The 24,046-nt window shown below is 38.2% G+C and overlaps 1 protein-coding gene across 1 annotated transcript in view; it reads right to left on the reverse strand.

The window, feature by feature from the left end:
• LAMA1 (laminin subunit alpha 1) overlaps positions 1–24,046 on the reverse strand; it is a 144,977-nt gene that overhangs the window by 89,627 nt on the left and 31,304 nt on the right. The window contains exons 4-10 of the mRNA XM_045007964.1: positions 14,662–14,904; positions 13,255–13,434; positions 8,424–8,513; positions 7,050–7,167; positions 5,726–5,904; positions 3,908–4,010; positions 3,271–3,431 (exon numbers count right to left, since the gene is read on the reverse strand). Coding sequence (XP_044863899.1) covers positions 3,271–3,431; positions 3,908–4,010; positions 5,726–5,904; positions 7,050–7,167; positions 8,424–8,513; positions 13,255–13,434; positions 14,662–14,904 — 1,074 coding nt within the window. The remainder of the gene's footprint in view (positions 1–3,270; positions 3,432–3,907; positions 4,011–5,725; positions 5,905–7,049; positions 7,168–8,423; positions 8,514–13,254; positions 13,435–14,661; positions 14,905–24,046) is intronic.

The raw sequence follows: 24,046 nt of genomic DNA on the forward strand, positions 1-24,046 counted from the left end.
CTCACATTTGGAGCACAGGATTTGGGGCCTGATCCAAAGCCCCATGAAATCCATGGAAAGACTCCCACAGACGTCAGTGGGCTTTGGATCAGGCCCAAAAATTTACAAAGTCAGACCGTCCTATGCACAAGATGTAAAAAGATTGTGATTTTGGGCCACCGTAGTGACTCAAGCCAGTTCAGAATAAGAACTTTTTTAGTACCATCTCAACAGCATTGACCCTTATAAGACATCCGGGGTGTTGCACTGATAATTCACGTGGCGGGGGTGGGGCCGAGGATGAGGGGCTCAGGGCTGGGGCAGAGGGTTGGGGTGGGGAGGGTGAGGGCTCCAGCTGGGGGGGCAAGTTCTGGGCTTGGGCCAGGGGTGAAGGCTGCCCCAGGGCTACAGCCAGGAGAAAGGACTCCCCACAGCAGCACCTGGGCTGGGGAGGAGAGGAGGTACTCCCTGACGCAGCAGCTCCAGGGCTGGGCCGCGGGATAAGCACCTCTCCCCCGGCAGGTCTGGCCCGGGGCTGGGTTGGGGCCAGGGGGGCGCCTCTCCCCTCAGCCGTGGCAGGTCTGGGGCTGGGCGGGGTTGGGGAAGGGGATGGGGTGCCTCTCCCCTCAGTTCCGGCAGGTCCTGGGCTGTGGGAGAGGCATCTCTCCCCACCGCAGCCTTGAGCAATGCTGAATAGGCTGCAATGCGGCCTCACAGCTTAGAGGGACCTTAGCTTGGGTGGTGTAGAGCTGCCCAAGTTGCTTATACATAACCTCCCCTCACAGCATAGATGATGCAGCTATGGCAAAAGGTCTGTTTGTCAGGGCACCCCTATATCCCAATGATCCCCACTGGAACTGCCCTTTGGAGGATCATTGAAATATCTGCATAGATAGGTTGGCAGTTAGCATAAGGTAGAGCAACCCTGAGACTGATCTTACACCATTGATTATCCCACCAGTCACATCACTCCAGGTTTAGGGTAGCATAAAGCTGCCTTAAAGCCGCCTTAGCACACCACTTTCTCAACCTGCAGCACATGTAGTTTAGTCGAAGCTCAAGAACTAGATCTGGGCTTTTATTTGTACTTTTTGCACAGACTTGTCATACAAAACGTCATTTTTATATGTCCTACTGACAGAAACATGCTTGCTATAGTGAAAATATGGAAGATTTTTGTTCTTATTCTTCTCCCTTCACTCCCTACTATTTGTCAAGGAAGACAATTGCGGTAAATTCAGTTTGATATGCATAAGGTGTCATATACACAGATACTGATATATTGTAAATTAGGATATAGCTTTGAAAGTGAAGTCCTACTTGATTTTATATTAATATTTTTATTTTAATTCCTTAATGTATTCCTGTTGTATCTGTGGAACAATAGAGGACCCATTTTCCTCCCTTCGACTAAATTCCTATAGAGCCTAAAAAACACTACTCAAAGACTGCTTAGCAATTTATTCACCAACAATTTTTGTTGAAGAAACAAATAAAGACTATAAGTAATTCTGCTCTCAGTTACACTAGTTAAATCCAGATTAACGCCATTTCTGTCAGTGGAGTCACTCCTGATTCCAAAATTACCATGGTATAACTGAGAACAGAATATGATCCTTTATGTCAGTATTTAGTCATTCACAACACTCAGCAAAAAGTATGAGCCTCCTGGTGGCCAGATCACTATCTGTAAATTCCAGTGGATATGAATTAGTTGTGTGAAGTTTTCATAACAAACACTCTAAAAATGCATGCTGCATGCTTTTGTTACCAACATATGCCACTGACGAGTTTTGCAAATCTTAGGAAAACCCAGGGTGATTTTCAGGCCATTATTTTGATCCAAATGCCTAAGTTACCTTCTTACTGTCTGTAAATTGCCAAACCCAAGTGCTGAAAAATCATGAGACTGGCTTAAAAATCATGATTTTTTTGTACAAAATAATACATTTTGTTTCTGTTTTTTCATTTGGTTTCCATCTGGTTTCTGAATCTTTTGGGTGCATTTTGGTCACATTTTCAAGTTTTTCTCTATAAGCATGAGGGCTAGAAATTTTGTTTTTTAAAATGAAAGCTGAGATACTTATCTAATTACATGACTCCAGATGCTGGGCTGTCAAGAAAAATACAAAATATCACAAAGCTTCTGCTAAAATTGGGGGAATTTGTCAATACTGTGTTTTCAGTCTCCAGGGAGTTGGAATGCAGTGGCCCTCCTCCTCTCCACTTGTTTTCTGGGGCAGAAAACTGGCTCCTCTCACCCAGTTCTGGAAACCTGCTCCTCCCAGTGCCCCTTTGCTGGTTGTCTGCACCTCTCAGTGATGCATAAAAAACATGCCTGATTCTTGTCCAAATTTTCACCATCTGACTTCATTGACTACATATTTTACTTCTGATATATACCAGAGTAAAGTAGCCATTAGTGTTTCTTGTTTAACTTGGCCACTAAAGCTGCTTCCTATTTGCAATCTCACTTTTTGTTTGTTCATGTGTTCAATATTTTAGATCAGATAAGTTATGCAAAAGGTCAGAACAGTTTTACAAAAATTGTCATGTCAACCACTGTTGTTTGTTTGTTTTTTGGCTAGTGTTATACGTGGCAAAAACAAACAATTTGCTACCTTTGGTTGCTGAAAATTAAAGGTAACATCTTCAAATATTAAAATACAGCTTCACATCAAGGTTCTGCAGAAACCACACATGCATGAAATTTAATGGGAACTTACATTTACTGATATTACAAATTTGCGTTTGCCCAAGAAAATAGTCTGCAAATCAGGTCTCTAATTTTTAAATATCATGTTGCAGTTTATGTTTTGAATTAAATAATTAAAATAAAATTAGTTTTCACATATAGGTCTCAATTTAATTTTTCAGAACTATTAAATTTTTTTCAAATATGTAGAATTACATGGTATAAATTAAATGGTTTTCAATATACCCTTTAACTGATCAACAAGAATGATGTATTTTAAAGAACACCACCAACCTATCCACAACACACACACACACAGTTGTTCTAATGCAGTCTGGCATTTGCTTTTATATGGAACTTTCTATCTGGAATATATAGAATCATGCTTCACAGCTTCTCTACTATAACAGAAATATGCTGCTAATTCTCATTCAAATCCCTGTCAGAAGGATGATGTTTAAATCTCATTACTTGCTATGAAAGTACGACATAATATATGACAAAAGTATGAAGTAATTTCCCTTATCAAAACTGCACTTACAAACCCAGCTACCAATTTCACAGTAAATCAAAGTGAGACTCAGCAGGTCACTTACCTTGCAAAGACAAGGTTCTGTGCAAGGGTCATCATTAATGCTTCCAACCAGGCTGCAGTTACAGTGCACACAGCTTGGGTAGCCCTTGTAGCCAAATGCACAGCGATCACATTTTTCTCCTGTGTAACCTTCTTTGCATTGACACTGACCTGGCCGAGTCCCTTGAAATATAAAAATGAGAATAAAAAAATGAAGGGTTAATAGAAGACTGGGGGTGAAATATGGAATAGTGGGAGAAGCAACGTAACCATCTCGTTTATCAAACTATATAGCTCTAGTCACATTTTCACAGGTAGCTGGGATATTACCAACCCAGTATACATTTTTTTCATGTTAGAGTACCAGATCCACAGAACCTCTGCCAGGAAAAAAATCCACTGTATCAATTCACAGTTTGAACTAATATATGTAACAGTTTTAGGCTCCAATCCTGTAACTTGTTATTAACAAGCTGAGTTCTCTACCCACGCACATCAAGACCTAAAGGCATCTTATACTCCTGTAGCATGTGGTGTTTCCTGTCTTCCCTCCCTTTTTAGGTATTTACTGGCATTTTAATGTGATACCTTAACAGCATAATGTTTCCTCACCTTTGAGCACCTGAAGTTTACAGAAAAAGCATTTCATGATCCCTTACCATGCTGAAGATCAGAATGATCATCCTTAATGCAGTCAGAACTCAAAGACCCAAATGGATCACAGTCACAAGGATGGCAAGGGTTATCTTCATAGGGAGAAACCTGAAACAAATGGTACATTTTAACTGTCATACTCGAACTAATTAGTGGAAATCGTAAAAATTCACTGCTGTTTCTTGCCGGGGACCACTGAAACTAAACTAAAGCTTCATATAACAGTGAGATTTTCTCTTTAATGGAGGTCCCAAATTTCTCTTTGAGAGCCATGCCCTTGCTTCAAGGTGGCTCAGGGCCAGACTAAGGCAATCTGGAACCATAAGCACGCAAGTCATCTACTGGCTAAGAATCAGACTTAAGCTGGTATCTCTTCGGTCCTCTTTAGAATAAGGAAGCAGGGTGCATGTAACAGGAGACTTGCTTCTCTCTGTGAAGGACTGTGCCTACTAGTTAACTATATTTAAACTACACAGGGCCTCCACTCACACTTGTGCTTGAGAACATAAACCTGAGCTCCCTAATGTGCCCCATGGATGAACTTGCTGAACCAATGCCTTATCTGGAAAAGAGAAAGTTCCATACTGAGGAGAATAAATGTCTTTGCTATAGGAGCAGCAAAGAGTCCTGTGGCACCTTATAGACTAACAGACGTATTGGAGCATGCATCCGACGAAGTGGGTATTCACCCACGAAAGCTCATGCTCCAATACGTCTGTTAGTCTATAAGGTGCCACAGGACTCTTTGCTGCTTTTACAGATCCAGACTAACACGGCTACCCCTCTGATACTTGCTATAGGAGGTTACTCACTTGGCCACAGTACATCCAGATGTAGGGAGACCTATCTAGATTGCTGGAAGTAAAACAAAATTAATTTTCTAGTGATGTTTATCCTTTTTAGCCAGATTATAACAAATGTATCTATGTATCCAATGAATGAGGGTAGGGACAGAGTTTCTACTTTAATACCACTGAACTGGAAAATCACTATGAGATATAAGATGTAGATGGGCCCAGAAAGAGCATACTCTATACATACTTACTAAATGAAATATTGAGAAGAATACAGTTTATTGCAATAGCTCATTACTGCTCCAAGAATCACACATGACTATGAGTTCTCTTTAATCACAAAGGAATTGGGACTGTCCTTTCAACATGCTAGAGAATCAGCCTGAATTTGCACTGAACCTGTAAGACTGGTATCCGATTTATGAAGAAGACTTTACAATTTTTAGTCACACTCTAAGTGTGGAAATTAAATGCAATAACATTCAATGGATTGGTAAAAGCAGCAACGCGTCCTGTGGCACCTTATAGACTAACAGACGTATTGGAGCATGAGCTTTCGTGGGTGAATACCCACTTCGTCGGATGCATGTAGTGGAAATTTCCAGGAACAGGTATATATATGCAAGCAAGAAGCAGGCTAGAGATAATGAGGTTAGTTCAATCAGGGAGGATGAGGCCCTCTTCTAGCAGTTGAGGTGTGAAAACCAAGGGAGAAGAACTGCTTTTGCAGTTGGCTAGCCATTCACAGTCTTTGTTTAATCCTGAGCTGATGGTGTCAAATTTGCAGATGAACTGAAACTCAGCAGTTTCTCTTTGAAGTCTGGTCCTGAAGTTTTTTTGCTGCAGGATGGCTACCTTTAAATCTGCTATTGTGTGTCCAGGGAGATTGAAGGGTTCTCCGACAGGTTTTTGTATATTGCCATTTCTAATATCTGATTTGTGTCCATTTATCCCTTAATGGATTGAAATACGCATATGATGACATTTATTATTAATCAAAGCAATGGGATGTAGTTTGATAAATCTTACTTTATATGGCCGATAGTATCCATCAGCACAGATCTCACAGTTGATCCCAGTAGTGTGCTGAGTACAGTTTATACAGACTCCACCTCCTATGAACTGTCCATGAATATTTATGCTCCTATTCTGATCTGCCACACCCTGGTTATAATAACAATCTTCTGCTTTGTTATGACAGTTGCACTCTAAGAAGAAATGGCAAAGAAATACATTTCTATTTACATTTCTAACAGTTACAGCACATCCAAAATAAAGAGAGTGAAAAATACAAGTAGAACAGTAAAGCAATCCATGTCAGATGCATGCTTTGCCTTGGCTGTGCTGTACAAAAACAGTAATACCCATTTATCTTATTCCTGGCCAGGTAACTTTTAAAACAATCACCATGTTAACAACATTTTTTTTAATAGTGCTCTGTAGCTCATGATAACCCAACCCTATCGTCCCTTAGTGAAATGTGTTATTACTAGTAAGTGTTCTTACATTTTTAGCATTCTACCTTATTGAAGACTATCAGCTTAATTCCTCTCCTCACTTATACCAATGACTAATGCCACTGAAGTCACTAGAGCTATGCCAGTGTAAAACTTATTTAAGTGAGAGGAGACTTGGGCCTGTATACCAATAAAATAGTCTACATCTCTAACTGTAATTTGTCTCTAAAAGGTTCTACTAACAGGGCTGCTTCAACTGGAAAATAAACTATGCCTAACAGTCTCCTAAACGTCTGTGGCTTGCTCCAGGCATTAAAGATTGGAGGTAAGGAAATGTGGCTAATGAATCTTAGCAATATGTGCGAATATACAACTATTGGGAGAGCCTATGCCATTTTATCAGACATTCAGCACAGTTTGCAATTTATTGGCCATTTAGATTGCTTTTTCAGAATCTTCATGTTGTAAGAATGACTATGTTTAACTAAGACTAAATTATGAATTTAACAATATTTAAGCAACAAGCAGCACCCATAATTACCAATGGGGAAATGTTAAATTTCATTGTAGCTCAGTAAACCACTAAGTCTCTTCTGTCTGATCATCTATGAAATGTCATTTCCGCAGCCTCAATGTTATTATTGATATCTATATATTATATTGTATATAATAATATATTATTATTTCAAAGGAAATCCAAATGATTATCATCTTATTATTTTTCACCATGCCTTCCACTTCTGGGGTGTGGTTTGTTTGTTTTTAATTTAAGAAAACTACTATTTCTAGTACCTGATCTAGCTATTCCATTGATTCCAATGGGAACTGGATCAGATCCTTATTGAACAAAACTGTAAACATTTACGGAACCATTAAGCACTTTTGTAACTACTTACTCTCACATTTGTTGCCAGCAGAAATAGTTCCTGGTCTCCAGGGATTTTGATGGTAACCAGGGCAACACTCATTGCAGCTCTCGCCACATGTGTTATGTTCACACTGGCATTGCAGTTTCTAAAAAAGAAATTATAGAAATTAAAAAAAATTTACCAAGGTTCTGAAAACTCAACCAAGTGACTAATATCAAATCTACTCTACCACATGATTTTAAATACCACAACTATTTTGCAATTGTATAGATGTGCTAGAACCCAGTCCTGCTACCTTTACTGATGTGGGAGGCCCTTCCTTAGCTATGTATCCTATCAGAGCAAGTCCTATCACTCTGCCAAGTGAGAGCTGCAGGATCTTGTCTTTAGTGCCTTTGCTACACTCAAAAGCACTGTTTAAATTTTGGTTCTAAGACAAAAAGAGTTCACTTCCAAAGAAAATACATTATCTGAGAACTGTGTATGTTTAGGTAGTGAAGGGAGGAAAATTATAGCAAGTAGACAGAATGAAGAATAAAAGCACATATTATGGGCCTGATTTTACAGCTCTTTACTCACAGGAGTAGTTCTACAGAGTTCAGCATGAGTAAAGATTGCAAAACTTGGCCTGCAGCATATACATATTGCTTCACCAAAGGAACCTTAGATTATATATGAAGTAATATTATCAGTGAACATTTTCTCTGTTGAAATTCAGTATATGTGATTATCCAGCTATATCAAAAAGTGAGCGGAAGAAGAGGACAAAAGGGATAACATCTATATCTGCACGTATGGTATTAACACCAATTCAAATTTTCTGTAGAAAATATGAAACAAGAGAACTGTGCTGGAGGGTAATTCTGCCCCTCATTTGTTCAAATGAAGTGACGAAAAGTTATTAACTGGAGTGTCCTTCCTCAGATGCACCTGAGGCTGGATTTTGTAAGCGTTCCTTTCATTGAACTCTCACTGAAGTCAATGAGAGTTCCACCCACAAAGTACTTAAAGGATCAAGCATTAAGGGTTCAATCATGCAAAGATTTAACCTGCCTAATTTTACTCATGTGGGTATTCCCATCAAAATCACTTGAGACTACTTACACGTGTAAAGTGCATAAAAATTTGATCAAGCTTTTAGGCCTCATTTCTGCAAGGTTGTTAACAGTGCATCTAACTTTAATCACCCTATTACTCCCATTGATGTCAATTGGACAATTCACGGCTTTAAGTTAGGGAATGCTTAAAGATAGGAACCTGCTTTAAATACTTTCTGAATCAAGGCCAGAATTTATATATGTTCCTTTGGATTTTCCCCACAATATCCTTCTCTCTCTATGCAAAAACTAAACTTTTTATTCAAAAGACTGTTTTGTGAAAATAAAAATAATTAAAGCGTACCTTTGTGGTTTCATCCAGTGGGCAGCTTCGAGCATGGCCATAGCAAATACACATGCCACCAACAGAGATATCCTTTATTGAATAGTAATACTGGACAAAAGTAAAGTTGAAAAGGAAGTGAGTTGGAGACATTTCAGGTTTCTATTAAATTCCACAGGACAATAAAATATCAATATTTTATTGATTTGGGAACAGCTATGTTCCAAACAATTTGACAACATTGACTATCTGCAATCTGGGCAAGCTTGCCATTTTGCAAATTTTTAGATCTTTTTCCCTGTAGTGTTTAATACATTAAGAGACAAATTCTGATTACAGATAAGCATGCACAACTCCCTGATTTCAGTGGTTATTTGCACTTGTGCCTTAGCCAGAATCTGACTCTTCAAAAATCCACCTTTTGCCATGTAGGATGTCAGATGACATAACAGAATGTTTTCTGGGTAGCAACATAACAACCTGTAGACTTGAATTTTAATTTAATTTAAATCCTGGCATTGATGTGTATGTTCTCAAAACTGGGGATTCCCACTTTCATTCAAAACCTGCTTATGAACTTCCCCTCACACTAGCTCCAGGCTGCTAGTTTTGATGTACTGTATTGCTCTACTCAAATGTTTAGCTTAAGGAACAGTAGGACAGCAAAGTACCAGATGCTGTGTGTGATGCTGTGTATAAGCCCCATGCATCTGGACAGCAGGGAAAGGATTAATTTTCAGAGCAAGAAAGAGGCATGATGTGATGCAGCTGGGTTCAGTTACAGCTCCATTTTAAGCAGGTTTGGCAGGTACTTCACAGGGATTGTGAACAACGTCTTTCTAAGAGTTTTGGGGAAAGGCTTCAAGACACTCAAGTCTAAGGCCCCTACAGGGACAGGCGCAGTAGGTGTTCTGTGTGTACAGACCAGTTTACTGATTTTTTTTTTTTGATTTTTTTTTTACTCTCTGAAGGGAGCTGGAGCAAACTAGCTCCTTTTCTTTTTTCTTTCTTTGTTCTGGTCTGCAGAAAGTCCTCAGTGACTTTGGTTGAACTGAGACTCCTTAGACTATAAGGGGACAGTATACCTCTATACTCTATTGCCTAAATACCAATGCTAGGAGCCTGGGTAATAAACAAGAGGAATTGGAATTGCTCATTTATGATCTTAAATTCGACCTAATTGGTATTACTGAAATCTGGTGGGGTGAGTCATATAATTGGTATATTAAAATCAATAGTTATAACTGTTTAGGGAGTATTGAGTGGGCAAAGTGGTGGGCTGTCTATGTCAAAAATAGCATTACCTGTTTCTGAGTCACTGATCACTCAAAAAAAAATAATGTTGAACGCTTATGGATCTATATCCTAACAGCTAAAGCATAAGGTAGGGTATTAGTTGGTGTCTGCTACAGACCACTGAATCAGTCTAGGGAACAGGATGACTGCCTCCTTTTGTGCCTATCTATAAACTGTAGGGAACTAACCCATGTGATCATAGGGGACTTCATCTGGAGTGACATATGTTGGAGGTCTCAAGCTGTGAGTACTAAACACCCTTGGAATTTCTAAACATTATAAATGACAACTTCCTAACTTAAAAAATATTGCAGCCAGCATAGTAGAATGCTATGTTAGACCGTGTCATAAGATAAAGGGGAACAGATTACAGAACTAAAAATTAGTGGTGGCTTAGGTACAAGTGATCATGACTTGATCACATCTGTAATGTGCAAGCAGAATCAAGTCCAGACCAGTAACATATATATTTGGTGTTTTAATAGGGCCAATTTCACAAAGGTGAAAACAATTATGAGCCAAATAAGCTCAGAGGAAGAATTTAACCAGAAAAATGTGAATAATAATTGAGAATCATTTAAGAACACTTTACTAGATGCCCAAAAAGCTACAATCCCACAACTGAGGGAAAAGGCTGGGCTGGTTAAAGAAAACGACCTGATTTAGAGGAAAAAATAAAATATAATATATAACAAATAGAAGAAAGGGAAAGTAGATAGTAATGAATGTAAATCAGAAGTTAGGAATTGTAGAAAATAGAAAAGGGAGACAAAGGAACACATGGAGAAACTTATGCCAGCAGAATTAAGGACAAGAAGAAGATTTTTAAATACATTAGCAATAAAAAGAATTCTGACAATGCAACTGAGCCATTATTAGATGTAAATGGTAGACTTATAAACAATAATGCAGAAAGGCCAAAAGTGTTTAATAAATATTTCTGTTCTGTATTTGAGATAAAACCAGATGATATAGTCTCTTCACACAGTAAGATATTACTCTTTCAATTCCACTGGTATCACTGGAAGATGTTAAACAGAAGCTACTAAAGTCAGACATTTTTAAATCAGCAGATCCTGATAGCTTGCATCCAAGAATTTTAAAACAGCTGGATGAGTAGCTTGCTGGACAGTTACTGTTGATTTTCAGTAGGTCTTGGACCACTAGGGAAGTTCCAGAAGACTGGAAGAAACCTAATGTGACAATATTTTAAAAGGGTAAACAGGATGACTCAGGTTCATAGGCCTGTCAGCCTGACATCAATCCCAGGCAAGACAATAATGCAGCTAATATGGGACTCAACTAATAAAGAATTAAAGGCGGGTAATGTAATTAATGCAAATTAGTATGAGTTTATGGGAAATAGATGCTGTCAAATTAACTTGGTATATTTCTGATGAGATTACAAGTTTGGTTGATAAAGATAATAGTGTTAATGTAATAGATTTCTATAAGACATTTGACTTGGTACTGCACAACATTTTGATTAAAAGACTAGAAAGATATAAAATTAACATGGTACACATTAAATGGATTAAAATCTGGCTAACATGTCTTCAAATGTAATTGTATACAGGGACGCATCATCAAACATGTGTGATTCCAGTGCGGCCCTGCAGGGATCAGTTCTTGGCCCTCCTCAATTTAACATTTTTATCAGTGATCACAAAGAAAACAAAATCATCACTAATAAAGATCGCAGATGACACAAAAAATGGAGGAATGGTAAATAATGAAGAAGACAGGTCACTGATTCAAAGCGATCTGGATCACTTGGTAAACTGGGTGCAAGCAAACAATCTGCGTTTTAATATGGTTAAATGTAAAGGTACAGATCTGAACAAAGAATGTAGGCCATACTTAGAGGATGGGGGGACTATTTCTTGGGGAGCAGTGACTCTGAAAAAGATTTGGGAGTTATGGTGGATAACCAGCTGACCATGAGCTCCCAGTGTAAGCTAAAGAGTTAATGAGATCCTGGGATGAATAAACAGGAGAATCTTAAGTAGCAGTAGAGAGGTTATTTTTTGTCTCTATATTTGGCAGTGGTGTGACCACTAATGAAATACTGTGTCCAGCTGTGATGCCTATTCAAAAGGATGTTGATAAATTGGAGAAAGTTCAGAGAAGAGCCTTGAGAATGATCAAAGGATTAGAAATCATGCCTTGTGATATACTCAGAGAGCTCAGTCTAATTAGCTTAAAAAAGAGAAGGGTCAGGTGACTTGATAACTGTCTATAAGTACCTACATGGGGAAAAATATTTGATAATGAGCTCTTCAGTTTAGCAGAGAAAGGCATAACATGATTCCATGGCTGGAAGTTGAAGCTAAACAAATTCAGACTGGAAATAAGGTGTACATTTTTAAATGGTGAGAGCAATTAACCAATGGAAGAATTTACCAAGGTCATGGTGTTGTCTCAATTTTTAAATCAGGATTTAATGTTTTTTCTAAAAGATATGCTCTAGGAATTATTCTGGGGACTGTTCTATGGCTTGTGTTGTACAGGAGGTCAGACTAGCTGATCACAATGGCCCCTTCTGTCCCTGGAATGTTTGGCAAGGGGCGGGGGACAAAGATTCCCCTTGGAATCAAATATTCCCCTTTGAATTCAGATTTAAAGTCTGGTGACATTTTTAAAGGGAGAGAACCTATTTACTCTCCACATTCCCCTCTCCTCAACAGATGAGGTCCTCCATGCTGTACAGTCACACAAACAATTGAAAGACTTTAGCAAGTGAATACATGAAATCATTGATGTTTTACCCAATGTGTCATGGTCAAGTAAACCAGGGGGACAAACAACTAGATTACAAAGAAGAAAGGGACACACTGGTTAATTTGTGTAGTACTGCATCCAGCTAAATTTAACAGGCATCATGCCCTACTCAGTGAACTGACTAGTGGCTGTGTCCCTCACTCCCTGTGAGGTCTTGAGCAAGTCAGTTCAACCTCTTTGTGTCTCAGGGATGTGTAAAATAGGATAAGATAATATTTCCAAGTTCTATATAAATGGTATATATTAATATTAATAAATACCCTTGGGCTTAAAGACAAATTGGCAAAAGGATCCACTTTAAAAAAAATCCTCCATCCATTAGACAGCATTGTAATTCACACCAAGTTACTGTTTTCAAGTAATACATTTCATGTATCAACACATTAGCAACTGAAATACTTAATACATCAAAAATTACTGTACCCTAACATGAAACGTAACTCATATATTTACTTTTTGCCTAAAGTGACATTTTCATCAAACAAATCACGTATTTATCTTTGCTTATGAAATGTTAGCAATGCTATCTCATGGTTAGTAGCTAAATGGCAATTCATCTGAAGGAAAAAAAACTTTGAAAAATCTTTCTTTGGAACAGCTGTCCCCTGCAGGCTTACAGTTGGTAGTAACATTTCAGAGAAGGCAATGTTTACTTAACAACCTCATGAAACCTTACTGATTGTGAATGTTGAGGTTCTAGTCCCTCATCAAGATGGACAGTACTTAGCCTTTACTGTCCAGTGTGGTGAACAATAGATACAAAAGATCAGCTTACCCTTCTGGTAACAATGGGATCAAGGTCTTTAGGATCATGGTGGCTAAGAGTCATGAGGTCAGCATTAAGAGTTCTAATACGTTGCAGGCGAAGACGGATATATCGTGCAGAAGTAAACTCCAGTAGTCTTTGTGAAGGATCATCTGCACTAGGTCTACCATTGATCAACGAAGTGTGAATCTAGAGAGAGGGACTGACTTCACTATATACTTAATTATAACCCGGTTATGATAACTAACGTCTTTCTATCAAGAGTTAAAAACCCACAAAAACAAACAAAATGAGGTTATTGGGTACAATGTATCAACAGAGACATCAAATCAATTGTGCATTCTATTCACAATTTCAATATTAATAATATTAACTGCCTGATTTATGAGTCACATCTTCCTGGCACCACCATTACCAGTTCACAGAATCCACTTGTGGTGGGACTTCTGAAGGGTCAAAAGAAAGGGGAGGGAGAGGAAGTATGCTGAAGATCATTCCTTGCCTTCTATGCACTAGTCTGGATCTACTACATTTGGTACCCTTCTGCTCACAGATATGGAAGAGACACTGACAGTGAGCAAGGAGTACAGTATTTATCCGTCACAAAATGTCTCGTGCAATCTGTAAAGATTTATATGGTAAGATGTAAAACTAGCTGTTCATTTTTTTCATAACTAATTTCATAACTAATTTATCAGCTGTGTTCTGCTTTGTATGTATATTTCCTCATACACAGAGGTTTTTTCTCCTATATTTTCAGTTTTGTCCAATGCATTAAAAATGTTTCAACAGAAAATATTTTTTAAATAATGTTTTAAAATATATTACTTTTGTAATAAAGGAATATATGGGCTTTCTGATAACCTGGCCCATCATAAGTACTATGAATAGTCTTAGTTAAAGAAAGAACAATCAACAGTGAGCCTGCACAATGCATAGCTCTTTTAATAATGCTCTGTCACTGAAACAATGCCAGGGCTTGTTTTCCAGTTCCAGCTGTGCAGAGCATTTCAGACAGCATTTGCAGCTTTATCTTACAAAACCAGGTGCTCCTAAAGAAGAGATGTTCTTTTTTAAATTAAACACCTGGCTGTACATAAATTCTCTATGTTTTATTCTTTCAAGATGAAGTATCTAATTCACAATTAGTAGCCATAATCAAATTATGTGAAGAGATACAACAAAGAGTTTATAACTAGAATACGCAGAGCCAAAGATATTTTTCCTAACATTTTTTTAAAGTTGTTATATTGGTAAATGAAACAGAGATACTATCATTAAAGGCATCATAACAATCCAAAGCATCTGACAATGTTGTAAGGAATAAATTGTGCAACTGTAATTTAAAATTTCTTAAACTTGCAATTAGTCCACATTCATGCTCACAAATTACAAGTGCAAAAACAGACAGCATACCTCTCCATGTTCTAATGGAACTAGCCTGGAATAATAAGAGGTACAGATCACTTCATCATCTCTCTTGTAAGTAGGAGGCCCAAGTCTTGGTGTTACATTATAACGAGTTAAGCACTCTGTGTCACTAATTGCATAATACTGCCATGGTCTGAACTCAGTGCCATCCACTGAACGTTCCAAAATCCAGTTTCCAGGTCGGGGAGCATTAGCAGCTTTGATGATGACATATGCAACTTGAAAGACCTAAACAAAATTCAAGCAAAAACTTTTAACACTTGATACTACCATATAAAACAAGCACCAGGTGGTCAATTTGGTTCTGAAATGAATGAACATTTTAAGAAGTATTATGTATTTTGCCTGGGGATTCAGTAACGTTTGCCAGGAGAGACTTTGGATAAAGCTTTCAGTACAAATATTTGACAAAAACCAACATGATTTTTCGTTGGTTTTACCAGAAGTGTGAATCACTTTGTTGCAAAATTCTAATATGTCACCCATGCAGAAAGTGACCAGACATATTTATTGCATCATTTTATAATACTGAGTTGAAATATTTTTTTGATCCATAGTAGCTCAGGAAGGGATATGTTTCTCTCAGCTTTGGTGGCATCCAGTCTCTACAGTGAATTTTTCTGAGCATATGCAGATGGGACACCATTATTTTAAATTTGTCTGGTGACATTAATCCACTCAGTAATAAGTGTCTACACTCTGTTCAGTTTTTAAAGCCCTGTATGGAAGATCCTATTCTGCGCATTTCCTCCCAAATATTTTCATCCTATGGTGCATCTGCAGATATATTACAGTAAATGTGAAGTCATTTAAGCAATATCCTGATCTAAACAGAAGCACTGAAAGGTAAATAAGATTGTATAGTACAAGATGAGCAATACACATATGGCATCATGCCCCTACTCTGACTAAGAATGGCAAGTCATTTAAGATGCAAAATCTATGTTTGAACTATTTCTTACGGGTTTATACTCAAAGCCAGATCCTCAGATGCACTACAGCAGCATTCAGCACACTTGAGAGAAAGCAGGGGGAGGGGAGAGGTGGCTTTTTATATCACCTTTCCTGCCCTCAATCCTGAGGGCTGCCAAGAGCCAAACCAGTCCCCAGTGCAATTTAGAGCAGCCTTAAAGCTAACTTGTGCCAATGGATAACGGCTCCAAAGGAGCCATTCCGTCAGCCAGGATCACTAAGTACATCGATTCTAGTTCTACCACACCGTGCTCACACCACAGCACTTCCACCACCCCTCGTCCACTCCAGAATACAGCCTAAATGCATTAATGCCTAAATGAAGTTTTTGAAGGTTGATGAGATAGTAGTCAATAGTTTAATGTTCTCTCTCTGCTACCAAGCCATGATTAGACAGAAAAAAATGTTATTTAATCACTATGTGGGCAATTTAGTAAACTGCTTTTGAACACTGCCCCTCCTCCCAAAATGTTTTTCAGGTGCCTCTCTTTGTCTCTTTCTCTCTCTCATATATCTATATTTGGGGGTGGGGGAAGAGAATATTCCTCCCTCCCCCGAATTTTGGCCAAAATGGAGCAGTTCACACCCACCAATGATAAACTAGTAATAAGACAAATTTTATCAGGTTTGCTTTGGGTGTGAGTATCTTCTTATAACTTGATACCCACAGGACCTGATTCTTTTCTCCTGCACTCCAGTTTTACTCTTTGGGCCAGATACTCAGCAGGTGTAAATAAGCATACTTTCACTGGCTTCAGTTGAGCCTAATAAGATGCTATTTTGCACCAACAAAGAATCTGGCCCACTGATTTCAGTGGAGTTACTTTGGTGTCAGCAAGAAGAAAACCAGGATCATGGCTCATCATTAGAACACTACTCCTAGAGTAAGAGAAAAATCTACAGATTTTTAAACCCTCTCTACTACAGTACAGTTTCAAAAACCAAACAAAGTCAGGTCATTACCAAGAATATAAGGCTCTATATAAGAATGTAAGGCTCCTAGTCCATTTAAGGATCCCATTTGAAAAAGTTATTTGCTACCAACAGGCTCCTTTAGTGAAAATCATATACTGTACTAACATTCCTTTCAGCATGGAAGGAAACAGAAATCAAGCAGAAGCTGAATTGGGCAACTTCAGTGTTCCATACACAGTGGCCTGATTCTTATCTCACACTGATTTTATCCTGATGTAATGGACATCAATGGAGTTACACCTGGTGTATGTAAAAGGAGAATCAGGGGTATTATCACTTAAGTCCTTGTCTGCTACAACTTAAGTCCATTGGAGTTTTGCCATTTATTTCAGTGGGTACAGTATAAGTTCCTGAAAGGGAATTTTTGGTAACTTTAGAAGACAAAAGATCAAGGGTTTTGTGGACTTACCCTGAGAGTTGCAGAGCACCTGTAACTCCCTTTGAAGTCAATTAAGTTGCTCCCATGAATAAAGGTTGTACATTGGACCCCAAATTTGTTTGTAACTGTAAAAAATGATATTCACTCCCTTTGCTTTACTTGAAACCCATTATACCTTTTTTTTTAACTCACTGTTGGCTATAGTCAACTAAACTGCCTCTTGCTTATTACACAGTTGGCTGAACAACAAATGAGCTACTTTTGATTACACAGGGTTTTTTCTAGAGCTGTTATAGTCTCGCCAAACTGCAGCTGATGTGGCTAGTTTTAAATCCAGTTTCAACAAGCAACAATAACAAGTTATTCTTCATCACACACTAACTAAGTCACTGCTATGGGAATGAAAATAAATAATATTACAAGAATATGTACGTTTAATCTATTTTGAATATCAAGTTTCTTGAGGTGGGCTCAGTCAAACAAAGGAATTTTCACAGAGGTTATGAACTTACATTGTTCACTCTTATAAAGTGTGTGTTATTTAAAGTCAACATTTTGAAACATGGCAGCTGATTTTGGGTGCCATACTTGAGACCTCAAGGGCCAGATTTTCAGAAGTCCTGAGTACCCAGAAGTCCAAGTGACATCAATAAGAGCTTAGGATATTTGATACTTCTGAAAATCAGACACAAGACATCTAAAGTTGGGCAACCAAAAACAGAAGTACCCAAAAATAGCTGGATGGTTTTGAAAATGTGGTTGCATATGCATGGTCAATCTTTCTCCATTGGAGCGTCTAGGTTCCACTCCATGTAAAACACATAGCACTTAAATAAATAATGCTATGGCCTGTCCCCTGCCCTTCCCTCTATTATGTCTTCCTAAGTGAATTCATAGGACACAAAACACCAACAACACAGGAAAACTTGGCCACTTTGTAAAAATAGATATTTAACGGAATTCTTAATGAGAAGTATTTTATTAAATATTATAACTGAATGCAATGCCATACACTGTACATTTTATATCATCTTGATATTTATACATCTTTGCTTCTTAAAATATGATAACCAAGGGCAGGAGTGCTCCTGCTACCCCAACATGGAGAGGCTGCTTCCATAGCACTGTTTCCCCCTCACTGAAACTCTCTGGATGCCCCTCCACTGGAGATACATGGAGAAGGGACTACACACATTTTTCAAGTTTTCAAGGTCCAGCTGCTATTGAGCAGTCATGAGCCATCCAGTCATTGCCTCATGGTTCCTTCAGAGGCTGTGCTGCCAGGGAGAAGCATGAATGAAGCAGCACACAGACACATTCATCTCTATGGACATCTTCAATGTCCGCAGCTGTGTGTGGTCCCATCCCTGCAGAACCTCAACATCCAGAGGCTTGTGAAGCCTCAGGCTCTCTAGTCTCTGCAAACACTCCCCACTCCCAAACCATAACTTGAGTGGCTGCTATACTGGAAACTCTGTAAAATGAAAATCATTTTATACAATTCTCAGAACATTTTCTAGCAAGATTTTTTTTTATTAACTCTTAAGGTTAACACTGCTGGTGATTTACAAGCTTCCCCACATACCCTTTCAATCATTCTGTGTCTACTAATGTCTCATGATAAACTAGTTTGCACAGCTGTGCTGTGAGAGTTAATCATTTGTGCATTTTAATTTGACTTTGCAACTTTCCCAGAACTGATTTCTTTACTGGACTACAAGGGTAAAAAGGGCAAAGCAACTTAGTGATCCCCAGGCAACTATGGATTGGAAATGCATTCAGGACCCAGGGCAAAGACCAAACAAATAACCTTGTACTAAAAAGAGTCGCAAGTCTGTAGATGCACAAAGCCATTAAGACCTTATCACTTAATTCGGTTTTGTTTAGCAATTCTCCAAAATTGCCAGCAACTGTTGGTATTATTTGTTTCCCTAAACACAGATCCAGCTGGATGAGGTGTATTTTCATTCTTGAAGCAGAATTGTTGCCATTTTTAAACTAAAAAGTAAACTTTTCCCACCTAATCCTCAGGCAATTTTGCACATTCCACAGCTCAAGAGAGTGAGAGACTAATTGGACTGGCAATAGCCAATACAGCAGATGCTATTTAAACTTCCTCCAGAGATTTTTGTCATTGCTCTAAAATCCTGACCTGTTCCTATCTCGGCAAGTTTAGCCACAGGCCTCTCTTGCATAGGAACTCCCAGTGGTGCAGTAGTTTTTTGATTTGCATAAATGAAGACTACTGTAAAAAGAGGCCACAAAACCCCATCTCTTTTGTAACCAAAAGTACTTGAGCTCCAGGGACCAGAAATGAAAGACTAGTATAAAAGGTGAATCCAACCTAGACAATTCTGATGACCTCAAATTTCAGGAGCGTTCTATTGGTTATATAAAATGGGACCAGTTAGAAAGTTCAAATCCACATCCTAATCCAAACCTCACAATATCGTGCTATCTCCCTCCCAAAAAGTGAATATTAGGGCTAGGACACTCTACTGAATTTCAGGATCTCATTAACTGTCCTTTTGCATATCCTGCTAAAACCACAGTAGTGTGATGCCTACCACATAATGCACAAGACTGCACAATAAATGAGCCCTGAAGAATGTACTCGTTTTTTCAGACTGGTTCCTGCTAATCTTAATAAGTTACTTTAAATCTTCCCTTCAGGGTAAGAGCACAGAAACATGTACCATGAAACTCCAAAAAAGGCAATTTAGAAAAGAGAATAGTACTTTTTCACAATGGCTTGACAAGACTTCTGGTTAAAACATATACAAAGGGCAACTATGCTATGCCTTTTTAATGGATGGCAAAATCCACTCTGCTCAGTGTTGTAAGTACAACTAAACCTTGTTACCAGAGAAGTCTGTTATGCTTAAGATTCAGATTTTACTTGCAAAAAAAATCTAAACTAAATTTATGCAAACTTTTAATAAGCAGAAAATGCTGGGAGATATTCCTAGCATCAGCCTGTAGCCTTCAATATTTGTTTCAGAAACTATGATTGTTTCAGGCTACTATAAGAAACTCAGAAACCCATGAAGAAGTGCGTTCTGGTTTTTATTCAGAGAAGTTAAAGTGACATTATAGTATGTTGTAATCTCAATTGAAAAGCGATTCTAAATTCCTGAACTAGCTTTGTTTTACGATATTGATCCTTCAGTTGATTTCAATCAACAAAATGTTCTAAATAATGATAAAGGGCGAACACCACACATATGTTAAAAGAGTCCACCAGTTTTAAAGCAACATAAAGATTCTGAGACAGATCTTCAGCTGATGTAAATTGGCATCGCTCCATTGAAGCATGGAACATTGACAATTTATGTCAGCTAGGGATCTGGCCTTACAGAAATCACTTGTTGAACAGTGATTTCAAAATGAAATCTCTATACAAATTGTAAGTATTATTATAATGATATTTGATTTATCAATAGCAGAAACCACAAATTAATGGTATGCTAACTTCTACATAGTAATTTAGAATATATTAAATATTTAAGAGTAATTCATTTATCAGAAGCTTAGCTATTTTGACATCCTGTTATCCAAGACCATATTAGAGTAATGGGATTTACTTTTAAATTCAGGAATAGCTCTTTGCAGCAGGAACTCTCTTTTGTGTTTGCCCTGCACCCAGCCCAGTGGGGGCCCCCAATGCTGACAGGAACCTGTGTATTACATTGTAATAATGATGAACTGGGATTTTCAAAGGCACCTAATACCCTTAACCAGCTTTGAAAATCTCAGCCATAATAAATAGTAATAATGAGAAAACTGTTTCTCATTGAACAGTGCACAATACACACACAACCTCAACTCAGCAATGCAGAACACATTTGTGGCATTTAATAACAACAACAACAATAGCTATTAATTATTTCTAAAAAATTAGCCAAAGCAGTTACTGTTGAGCATAAAGGTGCTGCTTCTCCCTTAATTTGAGGCTTGGCATTTGGCCTCTATAGTACTGCCAGAACAGGGAGCAAGAGACCATGAATCAAATCCCAATATTTTATATACCAATGCAGTACAGACGCTCCCTGACTTATGCAAGCGATCCATTTCAGAACACCTTGTGTAACTCAAATTTTGCATAAGTCGGAAACATATCTCCAATCATTACGCAAAAAACAAAAAAACAAAAACAAAACAAAAACCTTCTTATTTCTAGTTTACGGAACTTTTTCCATAAGCTCGGATTTTTGTACGTCGGGTTTACATAACTCGGGGAGCGTCTGTACCTCACTGTTCAATCTTCTTCCACAACCTTGAATCCTAGCCATGCATATGTATATATCTATAGACATATAAAGCATCATATATCTGGGTCCTGACAGGCTGAGAGATATGCCACAATACTGTGTACCTAGTTTTATGATCCATGTCGTGTATTGAAGTTTCATAAAGTACCCACTTTGCTAGCCCTACAAAATGCTTAACTTTGTCTGCACATAAAAAAGAGATTCCAAAAAGGCAAAGACCTAACGAACAATGTAACCATCTTATTAGCCAGCACTCTTCTTTTAACTAGCATCTGTCATGCTGCTGTTCTGCCCAGCTGTGTCTCGACTACAAAAACGTAGGTGCAAGCTAGAACATAGTTGATTTTTATTTCTGCTTCCTGGAACCTCCAGCCAGTAGAACCTAGTGAATACATGGCAGCAAATCCTCAGCAGGTGTCAGCTGACCTCAGTGGAGTGACCACAATTGCATCAGCTGAAAGGATCTGCCCCAGGGTTGAGGCAGGGTGTATATACCCTGCCTCAACACTAGGCTATACACACACTAGAATTCATCAACTCTATGACAGTTGGATTACAATACTGTGCAAAGTACATAGCTAGCCATCCCAATCAGTGTTTCATTTATCATCCATTCAGAATGGATGACAAATAACAATTATTCACATCACAAAACACTTAAGTTTTGTAAACAAAAATAAACTGTAACTAACTGAAGAGATGGGAGATATATGGCACAGATATATGGCAACTGACAGTATTGATACCAAGCATAGAGAGCAATGTACACAGTTACAGACATTGATTCTTTGAAATGTACATTAAAATAGAAAATGCAAAATACTGCTAGAGGAATATTTCTAATCCATTCACAATCAACCTTTAGAAATAAACATTTACCAAAAATCCCTAAAAATATTCATGCATGCATTAAGTTTCCTTTGTTACCCTTTACGTGCACTGACTTGCTCAGTACTAACACTCACATTACATTGCTTCGTATTAACATTAACAAATCAATGCTCTAATAACTCATTGACCCCAAGCAATCTTTATTAACCAAAATCCTTCCTTGTGGAGTAGTAATTTACATTCAGGTTACATAGCCCTAAATGTCTTTTGTCTTTCAAGTGCTCTAAGGAAACAGGGGAAAGGCTTCTCACAGGAGAAACTTTTCAAACCAAATTAACAAATCTGAGCATGTGTCAGAAGAGAAAAGATATGTATTTGAGGCACCATCAATAGTGCGTAGGCCAGGGAGAATAAAGGAGTTAGAGGTCAGGTCAGCTGGTTTGTTTTCAGAGTACAAATATTATGGGAGAGCCATTTGGCAGAGTATTATGGGAGGACAAAAAGCTAAGACCCCCCTCTGCTACTTCCTTCCTGTTTGTTCATTTACAAACCAAACACAGTGCAAACTGTGCAAACAACAAGAAATTCCCATCTAAATACTCTGTAGCTGACAAATGATATTCTGTGGTTATGTTTCCACAGCACAATGCTGCTTCCTAATTAAACAGAAAACTAAATACTAGTTCAGCCCTTGCTTCTTTTATAAAGCATCTCAGACAAAGCTTCCATTTTAACTTTCAAACTTTCAAAACTGCAAGTCCTTTCAAAACCTTGTTACCAACTGTAATTCACAAATCTGCATTTTGTCAATGAGCAGAATTTCTCCATGATTTTAGATGTGTTCTAGTGTTATCAACCCACCTTGTGGTGGTTAAAGATCCGTGAGCCCTGATTTTCACAGAACTTATGTTGGGCAATGAAAAGGTTCATTGAAGACTGATACATTTTACACACACTCTCAGAAGCACCTTTCTTTAAAAATAACCAACCGTTCCTCGAAATTGGTTTTGTCACCTCTTTTGTGGAGGCCTGTCATGCATCCAAACCCTCTGGACAAGCTGGCAAAAGGTTCATGGAGCCTCAGACCTAGGAGAGGTGAGGGGGAACCTGGTAGCATGACTCCAAGCTGCATTGTAAGGGAGCCACCGAGCCAGTGCCAAGGAACTATCTTCACCACAGACAGACCTGGTCTCCTGTGATTTCCTCGGGTTCTGTGTGTTTGGCTGGGTGGGCACAGAACCATTGCTCATTAATCAGGGGTATAAGCCCTAGGCCCCAGAACAATTTGGGGGGAAAACTCCACAGTGAACTCTCCCAGAGTTTTCTTCTCTGGAGTTGCCTCCTGAGTAGAAGATGATCAAAGCCAATACCAGTAGCAGCAGGAAAAGTGGGAAATCAGCCCTCTTTTTCCCTATGTTTCAGCATCAGAGCTTAATGGGGACCATTTAAATGCTAAAGTTAAGGGTAGGCCATTTTTTTTTACCCAAAATAAATAAATAAATGGGGGGGGGAAGATTGCCATAAGCTATGTTAGTGCAATATTAAGGTTGCAGAGTAAGACCAGAGTCAATTAATCCAAAAGCTACAGTTCTGACGGCAGTGTTAACTCAGTCCCATCGCATGTGTGTATCATTTTCTGTTCCTGAGAGTTCATCCACAAAAAGGGGTGTATTTATGTGTTTTAGTTGCTCTGAGAACCATAACTTTGAACTTCTTGTTAAAAATTACATTGTATTACCACATTTTTGTATTTAATGTAAATAAGCTGAAAGACAGCAACAATATGAAAAAGTTGTCATAAGTTAGATAATATAAAACTAACTGAAAAGTTTATGTTCTGAGAACTATTAAACAATAATTGATTTATGTTCAGTTATTCTCAAAGCCAAAGTCACTCTCTAACTTACTTACTTACTTCCTCCAAAATCCAGTACCTTGATTA

Source organism: Mauremys mutica, chromosome 2 (assembly GCF_020497125.1).
Source record: "Mauremys mutica isolate MM-2020 ecotype Southern chromosome 2, ASM2049712v1, whole genome shotgun sequence".
In the NCBI taxonomy this organism is placed as follows: domain Eukaryota; kingdom Metazoa; phylum Chordata; order Testudines; family Geoemydidae; genus Mauremys; species Mauremys mutica.